Here is a 24,411-nt window from a genome sequence, read left to right as displayed (position 1 = left end):
GCTGCTACAGGCAGCTGCACTAAATGCTGATTCAGTTTATTGAAATGAATGGAACTGGATTAGGCTTGTGTGTCTGTGTATACAAAGACACAAACACATTAGCTCCCCATATAGCCATAAAGCATAGCCACGGTGTCATTTTACTGAATTCTGACTGTGATAGATGAATTCAGAAAGTTACCGCATTATTGAAGATGTTTTTCAAAAGGCTTCAGAGGCCAGTTTCAAGGAAAAGTGAAACATTGGATTCCCATAGGGAGAGTGCTTTTGATTTCCATTCTACACCACGTCATGACAACTGAGATACTGCACACCTTTGTGCATGGATCTCTTTGTTGTTGTTGCTGCTGCAGCTCAGTTCCACTTAGATCAGATGAGATGAGCAGGAAAAATAATTCTGTTCATCTCAGTAGAGACACAGGCACATTTTTATTCTTCGCCTCTCTCTCTACCCCCCCCCCCCCATCAACAGACTTGTGGAAACATTACCAAACATTTAATTGTAATCCTAAATTACAAGCCTGCATTACTTAGCATTTGGCCTAATTTAATAAAAGGTTTTCTTCTAAATACCCATTGTAGCAGCTAGGAAATAAACGGAAGGTATGAGAAAAATAAAGGGAATTAGGTTCTTCTTGGTTTTGATTGGTATCTAGTTGCTCTAAGCACTCATTTTATCTCATTACATTATTGGCTAAATACTATTAATGAGATTATCCTGTGTATCAGCACAGATCCCAGGGTATTAGCCATATGACACGCATTTGAGATTAATTAGAATTCCAAATATTGAGTTGGGACAACCTATCTTTATACTTCTTGGTGTATTTGATAAGGTGAATTATGTATGCTCTGCCACCTTGTTATACATTTGTTATCGGCTGTCAGTCTTCTTTGAGCCTGTCACCCCCTTCAGACACTAGTTCATGTCATGGACTATTCACTAACATTATAACTACTTGGGCTCGGGCTATTTTTCATTCTTCTTATTATAATAATTCCATGTCTCAGTTACCCTGAATAGACACTTAGGAAAAGATACTAGGACTCAGAAATTCACTTCACATAATGTTAAGCTACTTCTAACTGGAGAGCAAGTCAAGATGACAACCTAGACACACCCCAGTCAATTATCCTAAGTCCCCAGCGTCCCACTATGTCTTGTTTGAGTTGTACTCAACACTTTCCATGCATGCAGATTACATTTCTGAGACAAACTCTTTAAATATTTACTTGTCAGCTCAGCCTAAAAGCAAAGGACGTTACAAAAGTTCAGACAAATGAACCATATTCTGAATATCCCCATTTCATGACCTATGAACACAGCGAGAAAAGTCATTTGCACACAAATGTAAACCTTAGCCATAGGCTGTGCTGAAAACAAATTGGATATGAGAGGCAAACTGTGATTTCTTTGGGTTAACACCATTTGCTAATATTCAAGATAAGAAATATCTCCTTTGGTTATTCCTCAGCATCTGACAATCAGCATTTATTACATTTATCCACATTTATTACATTTTTATTACATTTTTCAGCGCAGCACCTAGTTGTTGCGAGGCAGATAGGCTGAAAGACAGCAACCAGACCAAGGTCACCTAGCTTCTTGGCCATGTGGGGATCAGAACTTGGATCTCCCTGATTCTTTTCCAAAGATCTAACTACTGTACTGGATGGGCTTTCAACCATGCCTTTTGATCCAGCTTATGCATTTTTGCCAAGCTTGTGCAGTCCCCTCCTTTCTACCATGGACCTATATTTACTGGAGAGCCACATGTTTAGGAAGAAGCATATGCTTCTCCAAGTTTAAAAAGGAGGTTTAGATAGAGGTGCTGCTGGGGGGGGGGAGAAGACGAGGAAATAGCTCCTTTGCAAGAGCAGCAATTTACTTTAGCAGCTTCCACCTCAAAGCCTCATACTACTGTTAGAAATAGATATAAACTTAAAACACATTTGGGGAGGAAGCTAGAGTCAGCTGATGTGAAGTAAAAAGAGTTAGTTCATGATGCATGTATGATGGGTCATGAACACACTGTGTCAAGGTGTGTAGGCTTTTAGTGTGGTGGTGTTGTTTAGGGTGGCGCTGTGGTCTAAACCACTGAGCCTCTTGGGCTTGCCAATCAGAAGGTCGGCAGTTTGAATCTCTGTGAGGGGGTGAACTCCTGTTGCTCTGTCCCAGCTCCTGCCAACCTAGCAGTTCGAAAGCACACCAGTGCAAGTAGATAAATAGGTAAGGCTGCGGCGGGGAGGTAAACAGCGTTTCCGTGCGGTATGGTTTCTGTCACAGTGTCCTATTGCACCAGAAGCAGTTTAATCATGCTGGCCACATGACCCGGAAAGCTGTCTATGGACTCTCCAGACTACAATAGCCACCCACAACTCTCTTTATTCAGAGCTGTTCAGTTACCTCCAAGAGATCTGTTTCCAAACAAGAGGTTTAAGGATTGCAGACTTCCTGAATAAGCACATTTTCTGTGGGTGAGTCAACCAGCCCACAGAAAGAGATAATCCCTGGTAATAAACTACCGGTACTGCTTTCTGCCTGAAAGAGCAACACACACCGTTTGCAGGAAGAAAGACCAACTACTAGTTGTTGTTTTTAACAGAATGCAAGAATGTTGTCTTAGCTGACCTGCTTGTGTAGCAATCTATTTCAGGAAATCTGAAACTGAGCAATAAAAGCAATTATCCCAAAATAATTTTTAAACTATGAGTGTCATTTTCAATACTTTGTATATGGCATCAAATATCCAATTATACTTTACATAATATAACATTAGATCAAAACCTCCTGGTTCTTCAGCAAGTCATACAAAACTTTGTTTTTTTAAGGAGCTGCCTAAAGCCTCAGAATTCAGGAAGTATGGCTTACCACAGTGGATGTATTTATTCTGATATTTTCATATTCTTATGACTTCTCTGTTGCTTTTACACAATCATAAAATCAGCCCACAGTGTACTCAAGTTTAGTGACCCCTGTGTTGGCTTTGTATTATTTGAGAGGGCCCTAACACCTCCAGCCGAAATATTCTTACTGATATTCCTTTCTACAAAACCCAGACCTAACAGCTTTGCTTTGCTGACGGCACATCATCATAAACCATTCTAAGCACCTATTTGTTATAGTAGAAATGTTAGGGTCAAATCATGTGCTATGTCAAACTACCTCTTTATCTGTTATTCAGAACAAACATTATGGCCAGCAAGGCACTTTTAGTTCCACACAGCAGGCTTCACATACCAAGAACTTCTTGTTTATTTCTAACCTCTTCCCAACACAGAGCTTCAAGGGAAGTAATTGCACAGGTTGCCAATCTTCCTCCTCCCTTCATTAATCACCTGGATTTAAATTAAACGTGAATCAACCTAACAATGTTGCAATCTGGCCACACCTCAATGTCCCTACTCGTACTGAAGGATGGGATAGAATGGTGAGGTACCTTATGAACTTAAATAGAAGCATCCCCCCAGGATTTGATGGAAAGGTCATGCTAAAATTAGTTTATATCAGCTCAGGGTCTGGAATATGACTATTACCTTACAGTAAAATAAAATGAGTAAAAAAATGCTTCAAATCTCAGTATGATGGAAGATACAAGTGTTGAAGAGGCACTGAAAAGGAGTTCATATTCAGTTTCTTAGCACATCTTTCAAGTTCCAAGGTCTAATTGCAGATAACATCATGTTGCTATGTAAACTATAGAAAATGTATACAGTGGCAACCAAATTGCTAAAAGACTAATCTGAGACTCCATATGAAACTGCCTTGTATCGATTCGGACAAAAATCCGTACAAGACAATGACCGGCAGCCATTTTCCAGGGTTTCAGACAGGAATCTCAGGTAGCCCTACCTGGGGCTACCAAGGAATGAACCTGAGACCTTCTACATACAAGCCAGAGATGCTCTACCACTGAGATGTGGTCCTTCAGTTTATTATATATTTAGAAGCTATTTAAAAGGATAGAATTTGTTTCTTTTAATCTTATTTTATTTCTTTTAATTTTTAATTTAAAATGTTTCTACCCTGCCTTTCTTCACATAGTGAAACTAGGGCAGGGTACAAGAAATTAAAATGGGGGGGGGGGATCAAATACAAATAATCGATCAAACAATAAAAACAGAAACAGATAGAAACTATAGCAAAGTCAATAGTACCAGTATCAGAATCTGACCAAGTCATTAACATCCCACAAAGGCCTGTTGGAATAAATTAATTTTAGAATTCATTATTTTTTTATTTTTTTATTAAATGTATTTGTCACTTTTTACCAGAAAAGAAAAGAAACAAAACGTCTAAAGGCAATTTGGATAAGATTGAACCAGCAGAGGTCTTGTTTCCATCTCAATCCAAGCTTTAGCCCCCAAAAGCTAACAGAGGCCAACATCTAGTACATAATGCTAACTTAAGTGCTGTTAAGTGCTAAGAAGAATAAGCTTAACCAGGGAAGACAGAAACTGCCGTAGTGGGTCAGTCTAGGGATAGAGAGTCAACAGATCTACCCATCTAGGTAAGTATGCAAGATACAAGGTGTGGTGGAAACATCTTTCAGGAACAAATTCCCTCGGATGAACTTCTGGGACTGCATGCCAATGGTAGGCAGGACCAGTACTAAAATGGGTAGGGCTACCATCTCTATCTCTCTCCTCTATTACCCCCCCCCCACACACACACACCAATTCACACACATTCACACATCATGTGCCTCCGTTCCCCTCCATTCATATTCTTATACACACAAAGTACTGAAAAAGGTATGAGTCTTGCCAGAGGGCGGTGTGATCTTTGTGGAGGAAGGAGGGAAGGACTAAGCCAGGGGTAGGCAACCTAAGGCCCATGGGCCACAAGCAACCCACGGGGGTCATTTAACCGGCCCCCGAACCGAGTGGCCTGCTTGGCGAGTCCCCGCGCACTGCGCTAAACCAGCACAGTGTGGCGCAGGGATTTGCTTCTGCGGTGCCAGAAATCGCATCTGTGCATGCTCAGATGAGAAAAATCGTGTCTGCGCAGACGCCGGAAATTGTGGCCGTGCACACGATCCGGCCCATGGAGGGATCTCCGCTGGAGTGAACCGGCCCAGGCGAGGTAAACCTTGCCGACCCCTGGACTAAGCCTTGCCTCTACAGCTGTAATCCTCCTAAATAGCCCTCTGGGAGGGGCATTAGGCTTGGAAAAAATGCTTCTCAGTGGAAGCAAATGGGTGGCTTTTATATGTCTTGTAAGCCAGATGTCCTCCATTCCAGCCTATTCTTCCTGCATCGCGATATCAGCCAATACAGAATTCTGTGGGCTCACCTCCTGAGAAGGAAAGTTGGTGGTGAACATATTATTCAATTGCACTGGCTTCTTATTTGTTTCAAGACCCAAATCAAAGTGCTAGTAATGACAATATCTAAGAAGCAGTCAGCAGGTTCACTGCAAAAAAAAAATCTTAAGAGCACAACACTTAAAATTACCAAACCACTATGCACATCATAGAAATCAATGGTCATTACAATAGTTCCCAAATTCAGTGGATAAACATGGTATCATCATACAAAATTTTATTAAGTGTTACAAAGCACAAGTATTTTAAAAAGGTGTGTTTGTTTAAAAAAATCAGAAGATTAAAAAAGACAGCACCAAAATATACAGTATGGAAGGCACATGTTGCTTCAAACATACTAATTCATTGCTAAGTGTAATTTCATACATTGTAAACAAATAGATTGAATTAATTAACCACAAAAATATGAGCTACATTGTTATCTGGGTTGATCTTTTGAATTTGCACGCAGATCCAGTGTTAACCTTCATATTTCCCCACATATTCATGTCTAGGACTATTACAATGGAAGAAATCTTTAAAGCAAAACATGTTGTAAACATTCAGCAGGCAAAATGCTACCTGCAATATAAATTTAGTCTACATTACCATCTTGTCTGTAGATTCTAAAAGTTATGACAAAATACACAGTACTTCATTTGTTCCGTAACTTGAAATTCATGACAAACAAGTTGTTTCTTCAAGTTTATACCACTGTTATGTCACCCATCCTGCATGCGTGGCCATACTATAAATAGAGAAAATATTATCAATCAATACAGAGCTCTAGTATATTCAAGTATAAATAATCAATTTGAACTGGAATATAAAACAATTAATCCAGATACCCCTGAGCTGTAAAATTGTTGTGGCTGGATAACTGCAAGTCTAATTCAAATTGTAAAGTCAATGAAATTAAAATTGTGTGAATGCTCCAGGATCCAAATTCTCCCCTCCAATAAAACCAGTTCTACTTATTCAAAAAGAGGGAGCATCAAGTTAAGTGGTTTAGGATTCTTTCTGCTGTATGTTTGTTTTATATAGAGTATATCAAACCTAGTTCACAAACACAAGTGCTACTACTCTTTCCATCCCAGATTAGGAATATTTTATACATGAATTTTCTTTTTTTTTAACATATAATCAAATCATTCTGAACAAGCTGGTGCACATTACAAAAGTAAGAAACACTGCAGAATTGCTTGTACTTCTGATTCCCAATTCTAAAGATTGAAGGAGCAGGTGGGAAGCAAGATGTAGAATTCAAGGTTATGAGTATGAGACAGAACTCAAAAACACAAAGCAATTGACATTTTTGACCCCCTACTTTATTTTAATTTGTGTAGGTATCTTAGCTTGTTTCTGTAATCAATTTGTAATAAACCTTTCCTTCTCCCACTGTTGCATCTCCCTCCCAAATTTTCACTCCAAATTCTTATCAAGTTCTGCAAGCTGATGTTCCATTGACATTATTCGCACAACTGTCTCCAAGGTTGTTGCCTTCTTTTAATTCTTACTCATTCTGCTTTCATCTCTAGGTCTAAATCTGTTACCATTTTAATGTATCATTCTTTTTTTTAAAAAAATAAATAAACTGTTTTAGAAAGAAAAAAACTCAGAGGACTCATCGTGTTATAAGCTTCAGTCTTTTGTTAAGCCTTAAAACCTTCTGAATTTGGCACAATGGTCTGGATCCAAGGTTCTACTTGTGGGATGGATGCATTCAGCTTAGCTAAAGAACAGAAGAATGACTATCCAGAAGATATTTATCTGATTGTGCAAGCACATGAAAAACCATTTGCACAAAATCATTTCCTTCCCCCCCTAAATTCAATACTTTTTACATTTTATTTAATTTATGTCTCACACCTTCACCGCTGCAGTGCTCTCAAGAGTGGTTTACAGCTTAAATCCCTTGCATATATGCAAAGTGAGTCCTAATCCCTCTTTGTGTATATTTACCAACTGATTTAGGATTTTAAAAATAAGTATGTACTGTATTTACTCGAATGTAAGGCGCACCTTTTGAGGCCAAATTATGTCGCAAAAATTAGGGTGCACATTAGATTTGATGGTGCCAGCGAATAGTTTTATGGTTTCAATGTATTTTTGAAAATTGAGGTGCACATTAGATTCGCTGGCGCATTAGAATCGCATACATATGGTAGTTAATGAGAGTCCACTAACATAAAACTAATATGCATGCTACAATGTCCCAAGTTTCAGTATTGGCAGGAACCCACTGACCTAGGAGTGAGCAGAATTTAGGCTTGTGGGATATACTGGTTGTTTTTTTTCTAAAACACCCAAATCCCTCAACCAGAGCCAGGGGCAAAACAGTGGCAATGGGGGAAAATAGAATGATAAATATTTAAGGAATAGATGCCAGTTAAGGGGAAAGGGAAAGGATTTTTTTTTACTTCGTACAGGAGCTACATAGCATAAGAAACAATGGATATGCAGAAATAGCCACAAATCTTTTTTTTATTCCATTTATGAACCGCTTGCCATAAAGCATTTAAAAGCAATTTTAATAGAAAAAGCCTACAATAAAAAGATCTATTTTAAAAAGTTCAAGTACAATACAGATAGTCATTTAAAATACTATCTGGAAAAGGAAGGCCTTCAGCAGGAATAAAAAATTTTAAGAGAGAGAACCTCTGTCTGATACGCAACATACTTTCAAAGGATATTAATGTTGCAAGTATTCATTAGAAGTACTGGAAGCAAATAAAGCAGAATGCCTTGGTTAGCTCAATTTAGGTCTACTAACAGACTACCTGTCACAAGGAATCTTAAACCAAGGGATTTTCTCAGCCAACAAAACTACCTCGTTCCCTTATAAGCACATCATCACCGGAAACAAAGGAGAGTTGATGTCTCAATTTTTTGTATGATTTGGCATGATCAGGGTGTACTATTTCTGCTCTAGAGAAGTGTTCTTTCCCGCTTCCAGAGTCTTCTCATCTGATGCATTAAGACCTGTCCCAGGAATTTATATCTCCCTAGAAGGGCAGTGAACCAAAAAAGATTTTTTCCAAGTGCCTTAGATAAGTTTGGTCTTTTTTTTAAATAAATAAATAAAAACCCACATGATGAACTGACATGTCAGTGGCTTCTTCCTCTAGACAGCTTTGCTATGAAGGAATTTAACTTTGGGTTTTATGGCTATTGGTATATCAGGCAAGTTTATATTAACACAGTGAGAACAATAGATCAGTTCATGCAAAAACACAAATGTCCCTTACTTCACACAGTGGAATTTTAGGTGTTTGGTGAACAGTATGTTTTCAACTGAACTACTCATCTTTTCAGTAATGGCAGTGTGAAATACCAGCCCCTTTAGTTGCATTATAGTGTGTGTGTGTGTGTGTGTGTGTGTGTGTGTGTGTACACACACAGAGAGAGACTATGGGAACAGCTGCATGCCAAAACTCTTTCAAAATTCAATACTGTGAGATAATTACATCTTAGAATATTTTATTAACCAAGGATGTTCTATATTCAAGATACAGAAATTCGCTATGTGGAATTGAAATGAACTCCTTAGGGATGAACAGGAAATGAAACTTAAATTGGTTTTATAGAACCAATGCAGTTTTTAAAAGGAAGTTTATACAGTATCATCACGCAGAGGAAGAAAATACATCATGAAGGGGGATAAAACATTTTAGATAGTCTGTTACGCATTAACAAATCCTGGCTGATCCGAGCCAAATGTTTCCTAAATCAAAACTTTTAACAGTGGTATAGGATGCTTCAAAAATGTGATATGCAATCACTAAAAGAAAAAATCTCATAAAATTGATATACCACTTGGTTGTAAGACAGACCTCAAAATTGTTTACAAAAAAACAATGAAATTTATGCCACAAGGGTAAATGAATTTTCTTTCTCAAAGCAGTTTTATTATTCAGGTATGGTAGTGTCTGCCTATTTAAAGGACAATATGCATTTGCAAAGCACCCCTGCTCCACCACTTATTTAAGATGCTTTGCGAAATACTGAATAATGCTATAAGCAGCTGAGCTGGGAAATGGTTGGTGCATGTTGTATAGATGAACTCTTTTATGAGATTATGTAGTCTTTGAGTAGTCTTTTACCCAAACCCACCCCCCAAGTGAATTTTTTTTTACACATTTACTAAAATCAAAAGGAATCAAGACACTAGGGTCTGCAAATGAGTCATGCCATACATCTAAACTTTTCACCATTTTAAGACGTGTGTGAGAGATAAGCAGCATAAACTTTCAGATTTTCTCAAAAGCATTTCTACTGTTTCTAACCAATATTAAGCGTCATTTACTGCAACAATGAAGAGCTACTTACTTTACCACAGAGGTCAAGCGTCTGGTTTATATTTTATTTAGGCCACCCCATTCTAAAAGAAAGTACCTGTCAACTTGTATTTTATATATATATAAACTAAGCAGCACAGCTTCGGCTTGGTTCCCCCCGCCCCCCGGCAAATAATATTTTGCAGTTTGGTTGTCAACCCAAGATCCAGATTTCAGCCTACTCTTTGTGATATTATACCTGGAAACGGAACAAGCAAAATCACAAGAACATTTACTTCATTTTGGCAAATTCATTTTCAATGTCATTCGGATTCTCCACCCCTTTCTAATCCTGGTTATGTTGTTTTTTTTCATTCAATGTTACTGACAAAATTTTAATTCCTTTAATTCCTTGCCTCAGTTGATAAGTGTTCTGGTTATTAACATCAGTCCAGGTACTTATCGGTGGCCTGGTTTGCATGATACACTTAAGCCAAACATTGGTTTAGTGAGATTGTGAAAACATGTGGGCTCCTGGAGAAAACATGTGGGCTCACAACATATTTGCTTCTCTGCTGTTCTGAGTTAAGCCAAAGTTTGCCTTACCATGTTGTCCAAACTGAGACTTATGGTAAAGACAGAGGTGCTGTGTGGATAATATGATCTGGATAATTGATCAATTTCCTGCTTTGGGTGGGATTTTTGTCTGGCTGGAATGTTTTTGTTTGGCTGGAATGTCCTTTAACTTCTGCCTCTCTGTGGTCTGGATGGAGAAGAGGGCTGGTGGGGGTGGGTGTAAAAACCAACTTTCTGTACCAAGGAAAAGCTTGCATTAGTTGCTTGGCCCACTTTAGCCTTTGGCGCTTTCTGGCATGGTGGCCACAGAAGGATGCCCAGATGGGAATGGGGCCTTCGGTGTGAAAAGAAAGTTTGCCACCCCTGCCAAAATCCAACCTTAAGGTTAGCAGTTCTTGAGCCAGAGTGCTAAGACTATGTTAAGATCTGGAAGAACCAGTGTAGCCCAGGGTTAAATAAAACTTGCAGTTCAATGGGGGAAAGTATAAATCTATAGGCCGAGATCCAACATTTGTCACTCCATTCCCTGAAGCTTGAACTCCTATTCCCAGAGAGATGTTAAGTCTCACAGAAATTTGTTGGCACCCGTCTTCCCCAGGAGACACTGGAGGAATGCTCCTTTGAACACCCGGTTGTGCTGCTGCAGATGAATCATGGTTTCTTTTCACTGTGCTCCCTCTAGCGGTCATTCCTCCTCTGGTCACTGCTATGGATACGCAACCTATCTGTCACCAGGCACTGTGGTTGTCTGCACAAGGCAGGTTTGATGTTGCCAGTCCTCATGTCACATTTGCAGACATCTTCATAATGCAGTTGGTCTGCCAATGGACCCAGTGTCTTCATAATGCAGTTGGTTTGCCAATAGACCTGGGGCCAATAGACCTGCCATCTTCCATTTTGTGGACATGACCCAAGCCAGCATAGGTGTCACTGAGAAAGGAGTGCAAACAGGCTCAGAATGTGGGAGAGCACATATTTGAAACTCTGTACTGCCACGTGACACCCAAAATCTTCAGTCCATATGAAAGGCACTGAGGCGTCGCTCCTGGTGGTTTTATGTTGCCCATGACTAACAAACTGCACTTCCTCTTGCCACACATACTTTAGTTTGTTTTGTTAAGCATATTGTATTACTAAAGAATACTACAGTATTGATGGTTATAGAATTAGAAGTGATGGGAAAGGGCAACCTATTTACTTCAGAAAGCAGCAGCAGCAGCATCCAGCACAGAGAAAGCTGGCAGCTACAACACAAGCTCTCAACTATGTTCCTCAGTTCACCAGCTGTGCCCAGAGATGTCAGCTTGCTTCAGCCTCAAAAGCAATCATTCACTAGTCCAGAGCCTTGCATAGCTTTTGTGCTTTGTTAACTAGGCACCCGTATAATTCAGTAATAGTAAATTAGATAAAAGTAACAGAAGAAAGGTATAAGCAGAAAGGGAATTGAAGTCCTAAATAGATTTATAATTTTATCAAGCATCACACCTTTGACAACAAACGAATTCTACTCTTCATATTTTTAGAGCAAGAGTGGGATATATTTTACTATTAGCGCTGCATCATACTATAGGACCAGTAGTATTATATAGTAGAATATATTCTGAAATGTTCATCTGGGTGTTTATTGTTTTATTTTTAACCTTAGGTAACTGTTGCTATAATGTAAACGAATATATATCTCATTGCAACAATGTTAAACAGATGAAAATGAATAAAAAGTGATACAAAAAAAATGAGCGAGTTTAGGGTTTTCTCATGTTCTCTAGTTTTCCAAATGTCTGGAATACTGGTGGGAAAGTATCAATAATTCAATCTTAAACACTACACGAACCCGTTATGAACAAATATTAGTATTTTGCTTTTAGATAGTTCCTTAAACTTTCCCTTAGGGGAGGCTCAGCCATTTTATACTGATAGCAAATGGAATCTGTTATGATTTGATGCATTCAATATGTGGTTTTAGATGGTTATGTATCAATTTATTTTTATTGCATATGGATTTTTGTTTTTTCATTTCTTTCCTACAGACACACTTGTTGGGAAGCAGTTTATAAATCCTGAAAGCATATAATGTACCAAGCTCTCTTCCTGTTACGACAATGAAAAGGGTTAGCTACTTTCAAGAATCTAGACTCTTATTTGTGGAAAACCTGGAATAAAAATAAACTATCATGCCTGCTACCAATTTTTGAAAATCCTAAAGGGATTTAATGAAGGATTTATAAACTACTTCCCAACAAGTGCTTCCAAGTGCTTCGCACAACAGAAATGTAAAAAACCCAAAACATAGTTAAAATATATACACAAGAACATCCAGACACTTACTGCAGACTCCATTCTTGATAGACCTGCTCTTTCTATATAATGGAAGGTATACAAAAAAAAAAACAACAACCCTCAACAGTTTCAATGTTCACACACCCTACTCATTCAATCATGTGTCTGACAACATACATTATACTGTAGTTAAATATCTAAAATCCAATAATAAGCACAAGGCTGAACAGATATGCAATAACAAAGCAATTACTTTTTACAAGCCATCTTTATGTTTACTTAAAACATGTCGCCATCCTGTGGAAATACAAAGTTCATGTGATTTGCACTTTGATTTAATTGCATTATGTTAAAATTATTTTATGTGATTTTTCTTTTCATGAAAGGGAGAACATAAAACTTATTAAATATATAGAAAGCATGCATCAACTAAGTCTTGAGCATATTCAGGAATACAAATATGCAGGAGTATAAATACTTAAGATTAAAAAACAACAACTAAGTTTGCTGGCCATACTGGGTGTGCAGTTATTTCAATTTTCCTTTTTGGACTATGTGAAGATTGAAAGCTGAAGTTCCACACACAGCCAGACATGATAGAAGCTTAATGTTGGCTGCTTTCGTGGTGCGTCGAGTCCAAATTATGCTTAGGCGCCTACTTGGGAAGTGTTAAGATTTAATTCCATGTTTCAGTGTCCCTTGGATGCAAAGGCAACTGCATTAGCATGGTAGAAAGAGTGCCTCAATATAGCTAACAGCCACCCTAAACCCACAATTCCTTCTAGTTTGCTGTCTGATGTGTTAAGACTACCTTTGCAAAAAGTCTTGTGGATAAGCTGACATTTTTCATGCTGACACAAATTATACCTCAACAGTTAGATGCTAATAAACAGGACAAATTCCCCAGCTCTCTGCATGGTTTTACTTTTTATCTTAATTTTTAAACGAAGAAGCAGAATATTAAGAATGACCACAATCAACTTTCACAAAAACGAATTATCCTTTCAAAATTACTTACAGGAGAAGGTGGGGGTGGGGGCAAGTAGAAAGAGAACACACACTCAGACACTGCATCAGAATAATAGTTTTCACTAACAACTTTATTTCAAGTAATGCAGAAGTTATGAAACTACAGCAATTTGGGACTTGTCCTACAAATTTCAGTGCTTGTACTTCAGAAGTCTGAAAAAGTGAATTGCATACAAACTGCATTCATTGCCAAATCCAAAACCTATCATGATGCCTCATTAATGTCCTGTATTATTGCTCCAATTGCTGAGTTATACACTAACACCAAATGGGCCTAAGCATTCTTAATAATGAGCAAAACCTAGGAAGGTCCACAAGTACAGTTATCCCATTGCCTTTAAACAAACGAATTACGCTTTGTTCAACAATGACTTGTACATGCAAAAAAAACTGAATTATTTCGTAAGAGAAACAATATCAAGATTGCCTCTATCAACAGTGAGGAGGCTCAAACCCAAGGAGATGATATTCAAAACTTTGTTGCTGACATTTTAAAAAATAATCCCCTTTTAAAAACTATTATCAGTTCAATGTTATGAGGGTATGCCAATCAAAGATACTGTTAAATATTTATTTGCATAAATGTATGGTAATACATTAAAATTGTTAAATCATTCTAGGTACCATCTTTTGATTGAAATCAAATGCATTTCATAAAGACTGCCATTTTATATTTAAGCTAAAAGACTTGCCATTTTAAAATCAACAACATACGAAACTGCTGTGCATGAACTACCTTACAGATGGACCTAATATTTTTATTTATCTGCTTGCTACCTTTCAGAGAGAGGTTTAGCAGAAGTACTATTACCATCTGAAGACTTTTACTTAAGTTATTCTGCTACCTCCTCCCATCTAGCAACTGAGTTGCTACTGTTTTTTCTTCTACATAAATCAGTATCTGACATCTATTTTTTAAATGTCAAATCAATACAGACCATATTAACCTTAATCCCTACATACCAGCTTCCCCGCTCTCAAACAATGATTGTGCTGCTGTTGCACAACTTCTCTACAGATCATCAGCATCCGGATGGTAAATTAGTACAATAATGAACTGACTGTGCTGGCACTGTTGGTATGCAGAGGCACAGTGCCATCCCAGGCCATGACCTCTCTCCCTTCTCCTGCTTCCTGGTTTGTCAAAGCAACAACACACACAGCCTAAAGAAAATCCAACAGTTTACCACGGGAAATTTTTTCAGACCTTATCATGTTTATAATAGCAGTGTCCTTCAGACTGGTGTTTTAGTTATTCAGTAGGGTCTAGAAGTTAAGTGCTCAGAGCAAAGTCTGTCCCAAGTCACTTCTTACCTAAAACATATAGATCTGCTATGTCAGTTCCTATTACTACAATCTCCATGCAATTTTATAAACAAGCAGACACTGTCAAGGTCCCAAAGCCTAAGAGCTATGTTTTGAAGGCACATCGTGCTATCCTTCATTCTACCCATTTATTACTTTCATGTGAGATGACAAGTTAATAAATATGCAGAAATTCTTCTGACTGGTGTGCTACCACACAATTATGCCTTTTGCCCATTTACACCACAAGCAGAGAGTACTGAGACAATGCTATATTAATATACCCCATGTTCATCAAGTGTGCAACACGGTAAATTTAAAATTGTTCAGTGACAGCTCATCTTCTTAAGCAGTGTGGCAGAATTCTAGAATCTGAACTGTATTACTTCAGAATTAGTGCAGTAGGGTCAATCTTTTTGAATATTCCTACAAATGCTCCCTCTGTGTGTACTAAATTTGCAGATTATGGACAGAGATTTATTAATAATTGCCTGATGTGCCAGTTTATCACACTTAATATTTCTTATTTGAGTGGGGAAGCATGCAAAAATACAATAGCTTGCCTTCAGTCTGAAGCAAGAGTCCAGAGTTCAACCAATCTATTGCGTATAATGTCAAGCCTGACTTCAAGTAGCAGTGTGTGGCTCCCCACCCCCTCAAAAAATGTTAAAATATTTAAAGGAGGCTTACTTTCATATTGCAAGTTTAGGTATTATTATTATTACCATTATTATTATTATTACTACTACTTGTCTCCTTTTCAAAAGCCACAAGTTAAATTCTTAATCTTCCATCTGTCTGGTGCAACGCAGTAGATAAACAAGTTTTACAGGAAATGGTAACAATCCCCATGAAGGTATTATAGACACAGCAACAAACAAAAAGGAGTCATTTTGAAATACAGGACATTATGACATTATGTAGGCAAATGAGCAACATCCAAAACACTGGCAAGGGGAAAAAATTAAACAGCAAGTAAGAAGGAATTAAGTCACAGTGTTGTGTTAAAAACTATACCTTCATCTTGTAGCACCTTTAAGAAAAGTAAAGTCAGGCACCAGAATATTCCATAATTGAAACTTAACTTACAATCAGATATAAAGTTTATTGAAAAGGCACGGATGAAAAAAAAAGGAAATTCAATCCAACGGCATCAGATAATCTAAAACATCTCAATATATGAAGACTATTTACACACTTACAATCTATTCACTACCAAAATTCATTGGGGTGTATGTACTTCACATAAGAGTCCTGATGTGAAGTTATGCAAAACTCACTATAATACATGAAAATATCAGATCTACCCAAGTTAAGAAAATCATAGATATTTACACCATTGGTTTATCTGATGTTTTCATAGCTACACACACAGATAATCCAAATTTCTTCAAGTTGGAAGAGCAGATAATGCGGACATTGTATTTTACTAACATCAGAGCAAATAATATACACAAATATAGCTTATTGCAATGGCAGTTTAAATATCTGCTGATATTTAAATCCGTGAAATTATGACAGGGAACATTTCTATACAAATTCATTATAAATGGCTTCCTAGTAATTCATCTGGTTATTTAAATAAACAGATAAAAGGCTATAAATTAAGTAGAGGTTTCACTTTTATGGCCTTCTAGGTTTTTCTTTCCTGTTTTCTAATTAAAATAGTATGGGAACACAGATGGGAGGAACAACCAAAAAATATTATCAGAAGGTATTGGAAAGAGCCATTGAAGGTATCAATACTGCAGGAAAGCTAGGGGACAAAATCCTTAAGCCCTTCACCATCGTTACACAACATAAAGAGCAATATTAAATATCCCAAGAACACACAAGTGATAGTGGGGTTTTTTTATTTTAAAAAACAAACCCTCAATTCAGACTTCTGCACACACAAATCCGCAGAAGAGTGTCTGACATGCAGCAAGTATTGGTTACAGAATGCCAAGTGTTAATTTAGAAATAAGACTTCAGTTTTTCTGCTTAAATTTTCTTTTTTTAAAAAAATCAGGTGCTTATTGTGCAAACACACAGTGTTATGTATCCAAAAATAAAAAGGTTTATGCTCATGGGGCAAGCAGTACAAGATGTTTAGTGGCTTCATGGTCACAGTAAATTACTATCTTCCTACAAGAGAAAGAGACCAGTGCCTTTTGAACAACTGAAATAAAAAAAATCAACCAAGCTGGATGTGTCTAGCTGTAACTGACAATTCATTCAGTTTAAAGTTGTTGATAAAAAATATTCCAGGGTCTATATTACAAGAATTTACGTCCATCTTTTTACACAAGACATTTCCATCACTGTAACAGATGTTGAATATATTTCATTCACTCTAAAAATGTAAGGACAAACAATTCATGTTATACAGTTCAGTATCTCCTAATATTATAAAAAAATTCAGAGCTAAGGATTCATTTAACAACCCATACAGAATTTAAATATTGCTAGTGTTTCATGTTTACTCAGAGATGACAAACTCTCTCCAAAAGTTTCAGTTTTTAGTGTATATGGTCAAAATTGGTACAAAGGTGGTAAACCAAGCGCACTTGTCAATGCTCAAGATCAATTCTGTGCATATTTAAAAGTGTAGAACTGGAACAAGTTAATGCACTGAACTGCAGAAAGTATAAATTAACGCTGTACTATACTATGGAACCATCTTTGCTTTGTGCTGGAATCATCACAGGAATTGCTCCCATTCTACTTAGATTAGGTGCAGCTACCTTTGGTGCTTGAAAATTTGGATTCTGAGGAGAAGTACGCTCAAAGTCTTCACTTGGTACTTTGTTGTATTGAGTCTTGGCATATCCATCCATATTGGAAGGAGACATTGAACCCAAAGAAGAGCGATTACTCCCTATGTAGCTTCGGGCTGTTGAACCACGACTCTTCGGAGGAGGAACATCCTCTCTGAAAAATTAAGCAGATTTTTAAAATTACTTAAGAATCTTATAGCAAGGAAAACCCAAACACTTAGAAACATCCCTATCCATATTGACTTGGTACCATTTATTTCAATGGAACATCGCCTCAACCCCCCCCCCCCGGCCAATCCTAGCACCTGAGGTCTGTAGGGAAGGTGGTCTTTAAGGGATTTGGGGCTTTAAGCACCATCCTGAGCACCCTGAATTGAACCCAGCAATGAACTGGCAACTAGCACAGCTGTTTCAAAACAGGGGTTATATGAGATCTAAACAGAACCCTAGCCAAAAGTCTGGCTGCTGCATTTTGGACCAACCAGAGTTTCCAAGTTGCCTTCAAGCACAGTTCCACACAAAGCACATTGCAACATGCAACAATCCAATCTGGAAGTTACCAGAGCATGGAGTACAGGAGCAAAGTTATCTCTGTCCGGAAGGGACTATAGCTGGCAAACCAGTCAGAGGCCAACAAATCCACTTGAGCCTGCAATGACAGTGCTGCATCCAACAGCACCTCCAAGCTGTGAACCTGCTCCTTCTAGGTGTGGGCAACCATGTCAATGAGGCCATCTCCCCACCTCCTGGACATGAGAACACCCATCTTTTCAGGATTCAGCTTCAGTTTATTGGCCCACATCCAGCCTATCCCCTCATCCAAGCACCAATCTAACGCCACAACTAGAACAAAGAGACAGAGCTGGGTGTCATCTGCATACTGATGACAATTCAAATATCCTGATGACAACTCCCAGAGGCTTTGCACAGATGCTAAATAGCATGGGGTGGGGGGCGAAGGTGGAACCCTGCAGGATCCAACCGGACAACTCCCATGGCACTGAACAGTAGCCTATTATTATTACTTTCTGGAAATGGCCCTGGAGATAAGAGTGGAACCACTGAAGCAGTGCCCCAACCTTCTGAGACACTTCAGAAGGATACTGTGGTCAACAGTACTGAAAGCTACCGGGAAATTGAAGAAAACAAGCAGAGTCCCACTCTCCCCATCTCTCTCCCAATAAACTTAATCAACCAGGGAGACCAAGGCAGTTTTAGTGCCATGACCAAGCCTGAAGTCAGACTGGAATGGATATAAATAAGCAACTTCTTCCAAGCATGCCTGAATTTGAACCGCCACCACCTTCTTGAGCACCTTGCCCAGCAAGGAGGTATTTGCCACTGGGTGATAATTGTCCAGGGATATCTTCTTAAGGAGAGGGAGCACCACTGCTTCCTTCAAGGCAGAAGATAACTCTCCAATCCCCAGCGAAGATTAATCACCCTCTTGACCCACCCAGTCAACCCCTACAGCTTGTCCACATCATCCTCAAGCTGCAACTACCTAAACTGATCCAGTATAGATGGAGCTGCAGGCCCCTCAATTGGATTTGCTCTTATTGTGGCATCCAATGCCACTGAAATCTAAGTGATTTTGTCCCTAAAGTGCCTTGCAAAGTTGTTACAGCAGGCCTTCAATGGTGTCAAAGCATGGCTCTCTTGGTCAGGTGACTCTGCAATGGTGCATTGGATGGATACTTGTGAATGCAATGATGGCCGAGAAGCTTTCTTTGTAGCCACTACTAAATAGCTGAAGCATAAAATACTATACCAGGTGCTTGAACCAAGGAATGACCACACATTTATGAAACTGTCTCTTAGGGGCCAACTTTGGCACGTACACTACAGTTTCCCCCACATTTAAAGGATGTTTTTATACATGGTGGTGATTTTTTAGTGAAACAGTTCAAACTGGTAGCTTATGTACTACTTTCCCCAGGGCAAGTTGTTAGGATATTTTAGTCTTATAAACACTATACATACTATTGTATATATTTAATATTGCTGAAATTGTTTGTGTGTTATAATTAACTTTGAGCTTTCAAACTGAGGGCAGGGCAAGGGAAAAGTATGAAGTCAAAGAAGTACATGAGTAGATGTCAATGTTTCTGGTATTTTATGCAAGTTGGTTAAACTTTGTCAAAACATTTTGTAAAATCGACAATTAAATTTTTGAGCTCATGCCCAGTTTCTCATGCCAGAGTGACACACCTTATATCATGATGTACTTCTTTTTCGTATTTCTTCTCTCTTTGCTTCTTGCAGCAACAGAAGATTATAATAACTAGTAAAGAGAGACCCAAAAGAGTCCCTATTACAGCTCCAGCAATGGTTCCAGCTCTATTCACCGCTAAAGCAAATAGAAAAAATGATATATGAGATGGCAGAAATTAATTCTGCAGTTTAATGATAAAGCCTTACCAAATTACTATTTCTATGTTTTTTCTTTCAAAACATAATACTTACGAGGGGTGACATTCAGCACAAGAGAACACTCATCTGCACCAACTCTGTTGGAAGCTACACATTTGTATGTGCCAGAGGAAGCCCGAGAAGCATTTTTAATCAAAAGATCACCTGTATCTGAATCTGTAAATATATATATATATATATATATGTAAACTTCATTAGAATTTGTCAATAGTATTGGTATGAATAATCAATAAAGCATGGATTTATGTTATTACATGTTTAACTTTTGACTGTACGTATTACTTACACAAAATAATTCAACACAGTTAAGGTACAGAAGAAGGAAACATGAGTAAGTAGTTTGGTTTCCAAACATATTCAGAATTAGCAAGCAGAGAATCAGACGCATGTCTCTGCCAACTCACTCACCCCATTCCTATTAGGAACAGTCTTGGGGCTGCTGCTATAATAACCCTCCAAATCAAGACAATGTAGCTATGAGGTACCAAACTGATTAGCAACCAAATCAGCTACTGCTATTTAGATGTTTACTAGCTATAACTTGGGACGTGGGGGGCGCTGTGGGTTAAACCACAGGGCTTGTGGATCAGAAGGTCGGTGGTTTGAATCCCCGTGATGGGGTGAGCTCCCATTGCTCAGTCCCAGCTCCTGCCCACCTAGCAGTTCGAAAGCACGTCAAAAGTGCAAGTATATAAATAGGTACCGCTCCGGCGGGAAGGTCAACGTTGTTTCCGTGAGCTGCTCTGGTTCGCCAGAAGCGGCTTAGTCATGCTGGCCACATGACCCGGAAACTGTACGCCGGCTCCCTCGGCCAGTAACGCGAGATGAGCGCCGCAACCCCAGAGTCGGACATGACTGGACCTAATGGTCAGGGGTCCCTTTACCTTTTAGCTATAACTTAAACTGACTTTTCATACTGCCTCCATATATTTACTCACCCATTTAATCTAGATTGATCTGGAGAGATTTGGGGTTTTCTACCTTGCCTAGATAAACTTCATAGAATTACAAGAGGATACCATTTTCTTCCAAGCTTTTTCATGATTCACATTATTAGTATTATCCAATGAAAATTTCTATTAAAATTAATTCACTGACTGCTGAGAACAGCCTGCTTTTATACTTTTATAAATAGGAAATATGAACTGGGACACTGTTTCCCAACCTTAGGGCCAGGAACCCCCAAGGGATCCATGGGTAATGCTCCTCCAAGTCTGCAGTTGGTTGATTTCCTATGCTGCTCTACCTCTTTGCAGCAGCATTCCCAGGAGTGCTGTGTTATCCCTGAGGTGACTGTGACCACTGGAAATTATGGGAACGTGGTCCAGCCGCATTGGTATATGCCTTCCCTGCTTTCCTTTGTTGCTGTGATGTGTACTTGGGAAAACCTGGAGGCAAGTTGCAAGAACGTAGCAGAGGCATGTTGCATTTGGGATTTTCAGGCCTTTTATGATGCACGACACATTAGGGCTTATTGTAGAAGGTGGAATACACAGTGTGGAGGGCTGAAGACCCTCAATTTAATTTTAGTGGGCTCCACGCTGTGGGCTTTCTGCCTCCTAATTACTGGCTGCATTTGAGTTCCTCAGTTTTGGCAGCAATGGAAATTACTTTTGGTGCTTTATTAAAGAATAAAATTTGTGGATTTGGGGGAGTTTTCTGTCTTAGAGATCATTTGGGCATCAGACCTTTTAGAGCTGCCTGTTGTTCTGAGCAGCATTTGCTGCTCATGCCTGCTACCTTGTTTTTTAAAAAATGAAGAATACAAACAAAACCTATAAATGAAATAGAATCAAATAAACTGTATATATAAGTGAATTTACTTACAGGGATTAGGAAACTTATCGAAGAATACAAGAGAGTCATTATTTTATAAACTGCTATATATATCATTGGTGGCAATTAAAAGTTTTTTTTATAATTATTTTGGGTATTACTCAGAAATAAATATTTGGTTCAATCTGATTGATTAGTTATGTTGTTGATCACTGGGTGTGCTGGGGAAATAAATAATTTTATCTTGTGCCTTTCATACCTTTTTGAATGGATTCATTGGGTTCATCAAGGGGCATATTGGGGAAATAAATGAATTTATATTTATAGATAAATTGATATGCAATACCTTTTGGAATTAATTGCTTAGGTTTTGATTTGTGGGTACACTGAGGAAATAAATAAACAAATCCTTGCTGCTTTCTTTGATTTTGGCACATTTGCATTTTCTTTTAAAAGTGTTACTGTGTTCATATTATTATTATTTTGCTCATTATTCATTATATGAATTAAAGTTGCATAAAATTACAACAATTAGCATGTGGGGGACCATGAATTTTTTTGAGGTTACAAAAGCATCCTCATAAAGGTTGGAAATCACTGCAATAAAATGCATGACAGAAATCATTTTTCTGCTGCCAAAAAATGTTCCTCTACTGTTTCCACTGCCAAAGACACCTTCTAAATCCCAAGCTGAATATTTGAAAACCTTTTGACAGTCAGGGGCAAAAATAACAATATACAATGGTACCTCGGTTTACGATCTTAATCTGTTCCTGAAGTTCGTTCTTAAACCAAATCCGTTTTTAAACCAAGGCGCAGTTTCCCTAATGAGGCCTTCCGCCACTGGTGCCCTTCTACCGTTCAGATTCCGTTCTTAGACCAAGGTAAAGTTCGCAAACGGTTTTGCGGAGTTCGTAAACCGAATCGTTCGTAAACAGTACTGTTCTTAAACTGAGGTACCACTGTATAACTCTTCTTTTCAGAAGGTCACCAGGGGGCTTTTTTTATTTACACTACCTGCATGGCCCAAGGAAGCATCTCTGGAAAACTCTTTTAAGAAACCCATCAGAGCAGACTCAATTTTTTAAAAAAATCAACTCTTTAAAATTCAAAGCTCTGCTTGTAATTAGTTTAGCATTTGAAGTTAGAAGGGAACAGACACTCATGTTCTAATATGAAAAAGACAGTAATAATAGAGAAGCATACTCAGTGATGATCTGTCCGGAAGTCCTTCTTTACTCATCTTCGCCCAGTGGTAGCTTATAAGGGGAGTGCCTCCTTGGGATTTACATTTCAGAGTAACATCAGTTCCAATCTCCTGAGATCCTTCGACATAGCATTTGGTCTTTTGGGGTTTTTCTAATAAAAGAATATTATTGTACTATGAATGCAAACTTTAGAACTATGTACGCATTAAATTAGGTGCAACATAAACTATACATACATCACAGACATTTTACACACGTATTTTATTGTCTTTCAGGTATCAGTAGTTAACCAGAATTGTTACTACAATTTCAAAAAGATTAAGCTACTTCTTCCACGAACAATATGAGACCAACTACAGAGCCATTTCTTAGCATATCACACCACATATTTGTCCCACCCACCAGTCTGTACTATGTCTTGCTTCAAAATGTAACAAACTAATGGTCATGGTGCCCTTTAATCTGAAATACGGCATGCAAAATGTTTTATTTCCTAGCCCAACTAATGCAAGATAACAAGGGGGCTGATTTAAATACTGTCCATCTAACAACTCCTCTTTACAATGCTTAGAATGTAGCCTTTTAAACTTTGTGGGAGATGGGGAGGTATTGTTCTGTTTGTGTTTTTATACTATAAACTGCCCTATGATCCTCAGATGAAAGGTGATATATAAATTATATGAATTAAAATAAATACTAGCAAATCTCCAACTATTCATCCAATACTTACAGCCACTTTATAAAATCAGACGGAAAGTTAATATTAATTGTATGCATGCAATAACTCACTAAAGCAGGGCAACCTGCAGCTCATGATTTCAGAAGCCGTCTGCAAGCAAAGTTATTTGTTCCCCCTACTCCGCAGACTGCTGAAAAGGGATGAAAACCGGGGGGGGGGGGGGACACACACCTACTTTTGGCCCCATTTCCACATGCAGCTGCTGCAGCCTTGCCCCCTGCCAACATGCAGCGAACACGTATCTCCAAGCAAATACAGCTATCAACATAAAAGAGTGTCACGCGCCTGTGCTATATACAGTTTATGCAAATGCAAAACTAGAAATATCTTACCTAGTACCATCAGCTGAACTCTATGGGTCTGCAAAGCAGGAGGCTTCTTCACTTTACACTGGTAATTGCCACTATCAGCCGGCTGTAAGTTCAGGATATCAATACTTGCATCTCCATCAGCCGGGTTCTGATTAACAAACTGTACCCGCCCAGCCATATGATACTTGTCATAAACCGTGTCCTGACTGTACATAATTACCTGAAAGGAAAAGAGACAGATGACTATCTTGTATATGAGTTATCACAGAGGAGTTGGAAGGGACCACAAGGGTCACCTAGTCCAACCTCCTATGATGCAGGAGTGTTTCGCCTAACATGGGGCTCAAACCCTGAGATTAAGAGTCTCATGCTCTACAGTTATTATGTTCTATCCAATATGATTTCTATTTTTCCC

At 38.4% G+C, this 24,411-nt stretch overlaps 1 protein-coding gene across 2 annotated transcripts in view; it reads right to left on the bottom strand.

Moving 5' to 3' along the window:
• Positions 1-5,593: 5,593 nt before the first annotated feature.
• CXADR (CXADR Ig-like cell adhesion molecule) overlaps positions 5,594-24,411 on the bottom strand; it is a 31,597-nt gene continuing 12,779 nt past the window's right edge. The window contains exons 3-8 of one of the 2 annotated variants that reach the window (XM_033146857.1): positions 24,018-24,216; positions 22,945-23,097; positions 19,996-20,118; positions 19,741-19,879; positions 17,497-17,683; positions 5,594-6,054 (exon numbers count right to left, since the gene is read on the bottom strand). In XM_033146857.1, coding sequence (XP_033002748.1) covers positions 6,013-6,054; positions 17,497-17,683; positions 19,741-19,879; positions 19,996-20,118; positions 22,945-23,097; positions 24,018-24,216 — 843 coding nt within the window. In that variant the 3' untranslated portion in view covers positions 5,594-6,012. Of the gene's footprint in view, positions 6,055-17,257; positions 17,684-19,740; positions 19,880-19,995; positions 20,119-22,944; positions 23,098-24,017; positions 24,217-24,411 lie in introns of those variants that run through there. The other variant, XM_033146856.1, reaches the window with a different exon arrangement.

Source organism: Lacerta agilis, chromosome 4 (genome assembly GCF_009819535.1).
Source record: "Lacerta agilis isolate rLacAgi1 chromosome 4, rLacAgi1.pri, whole genome shotgun sequence".
NCBI lineage: Eukaryota > Metazoa > Chordata > Lepidosauria > Squamata > Lacertidae > Lacerta > Lacerta agilis.
This window is presented reverse-complemented; position numbering and strand designations above follow the sequence as displayed.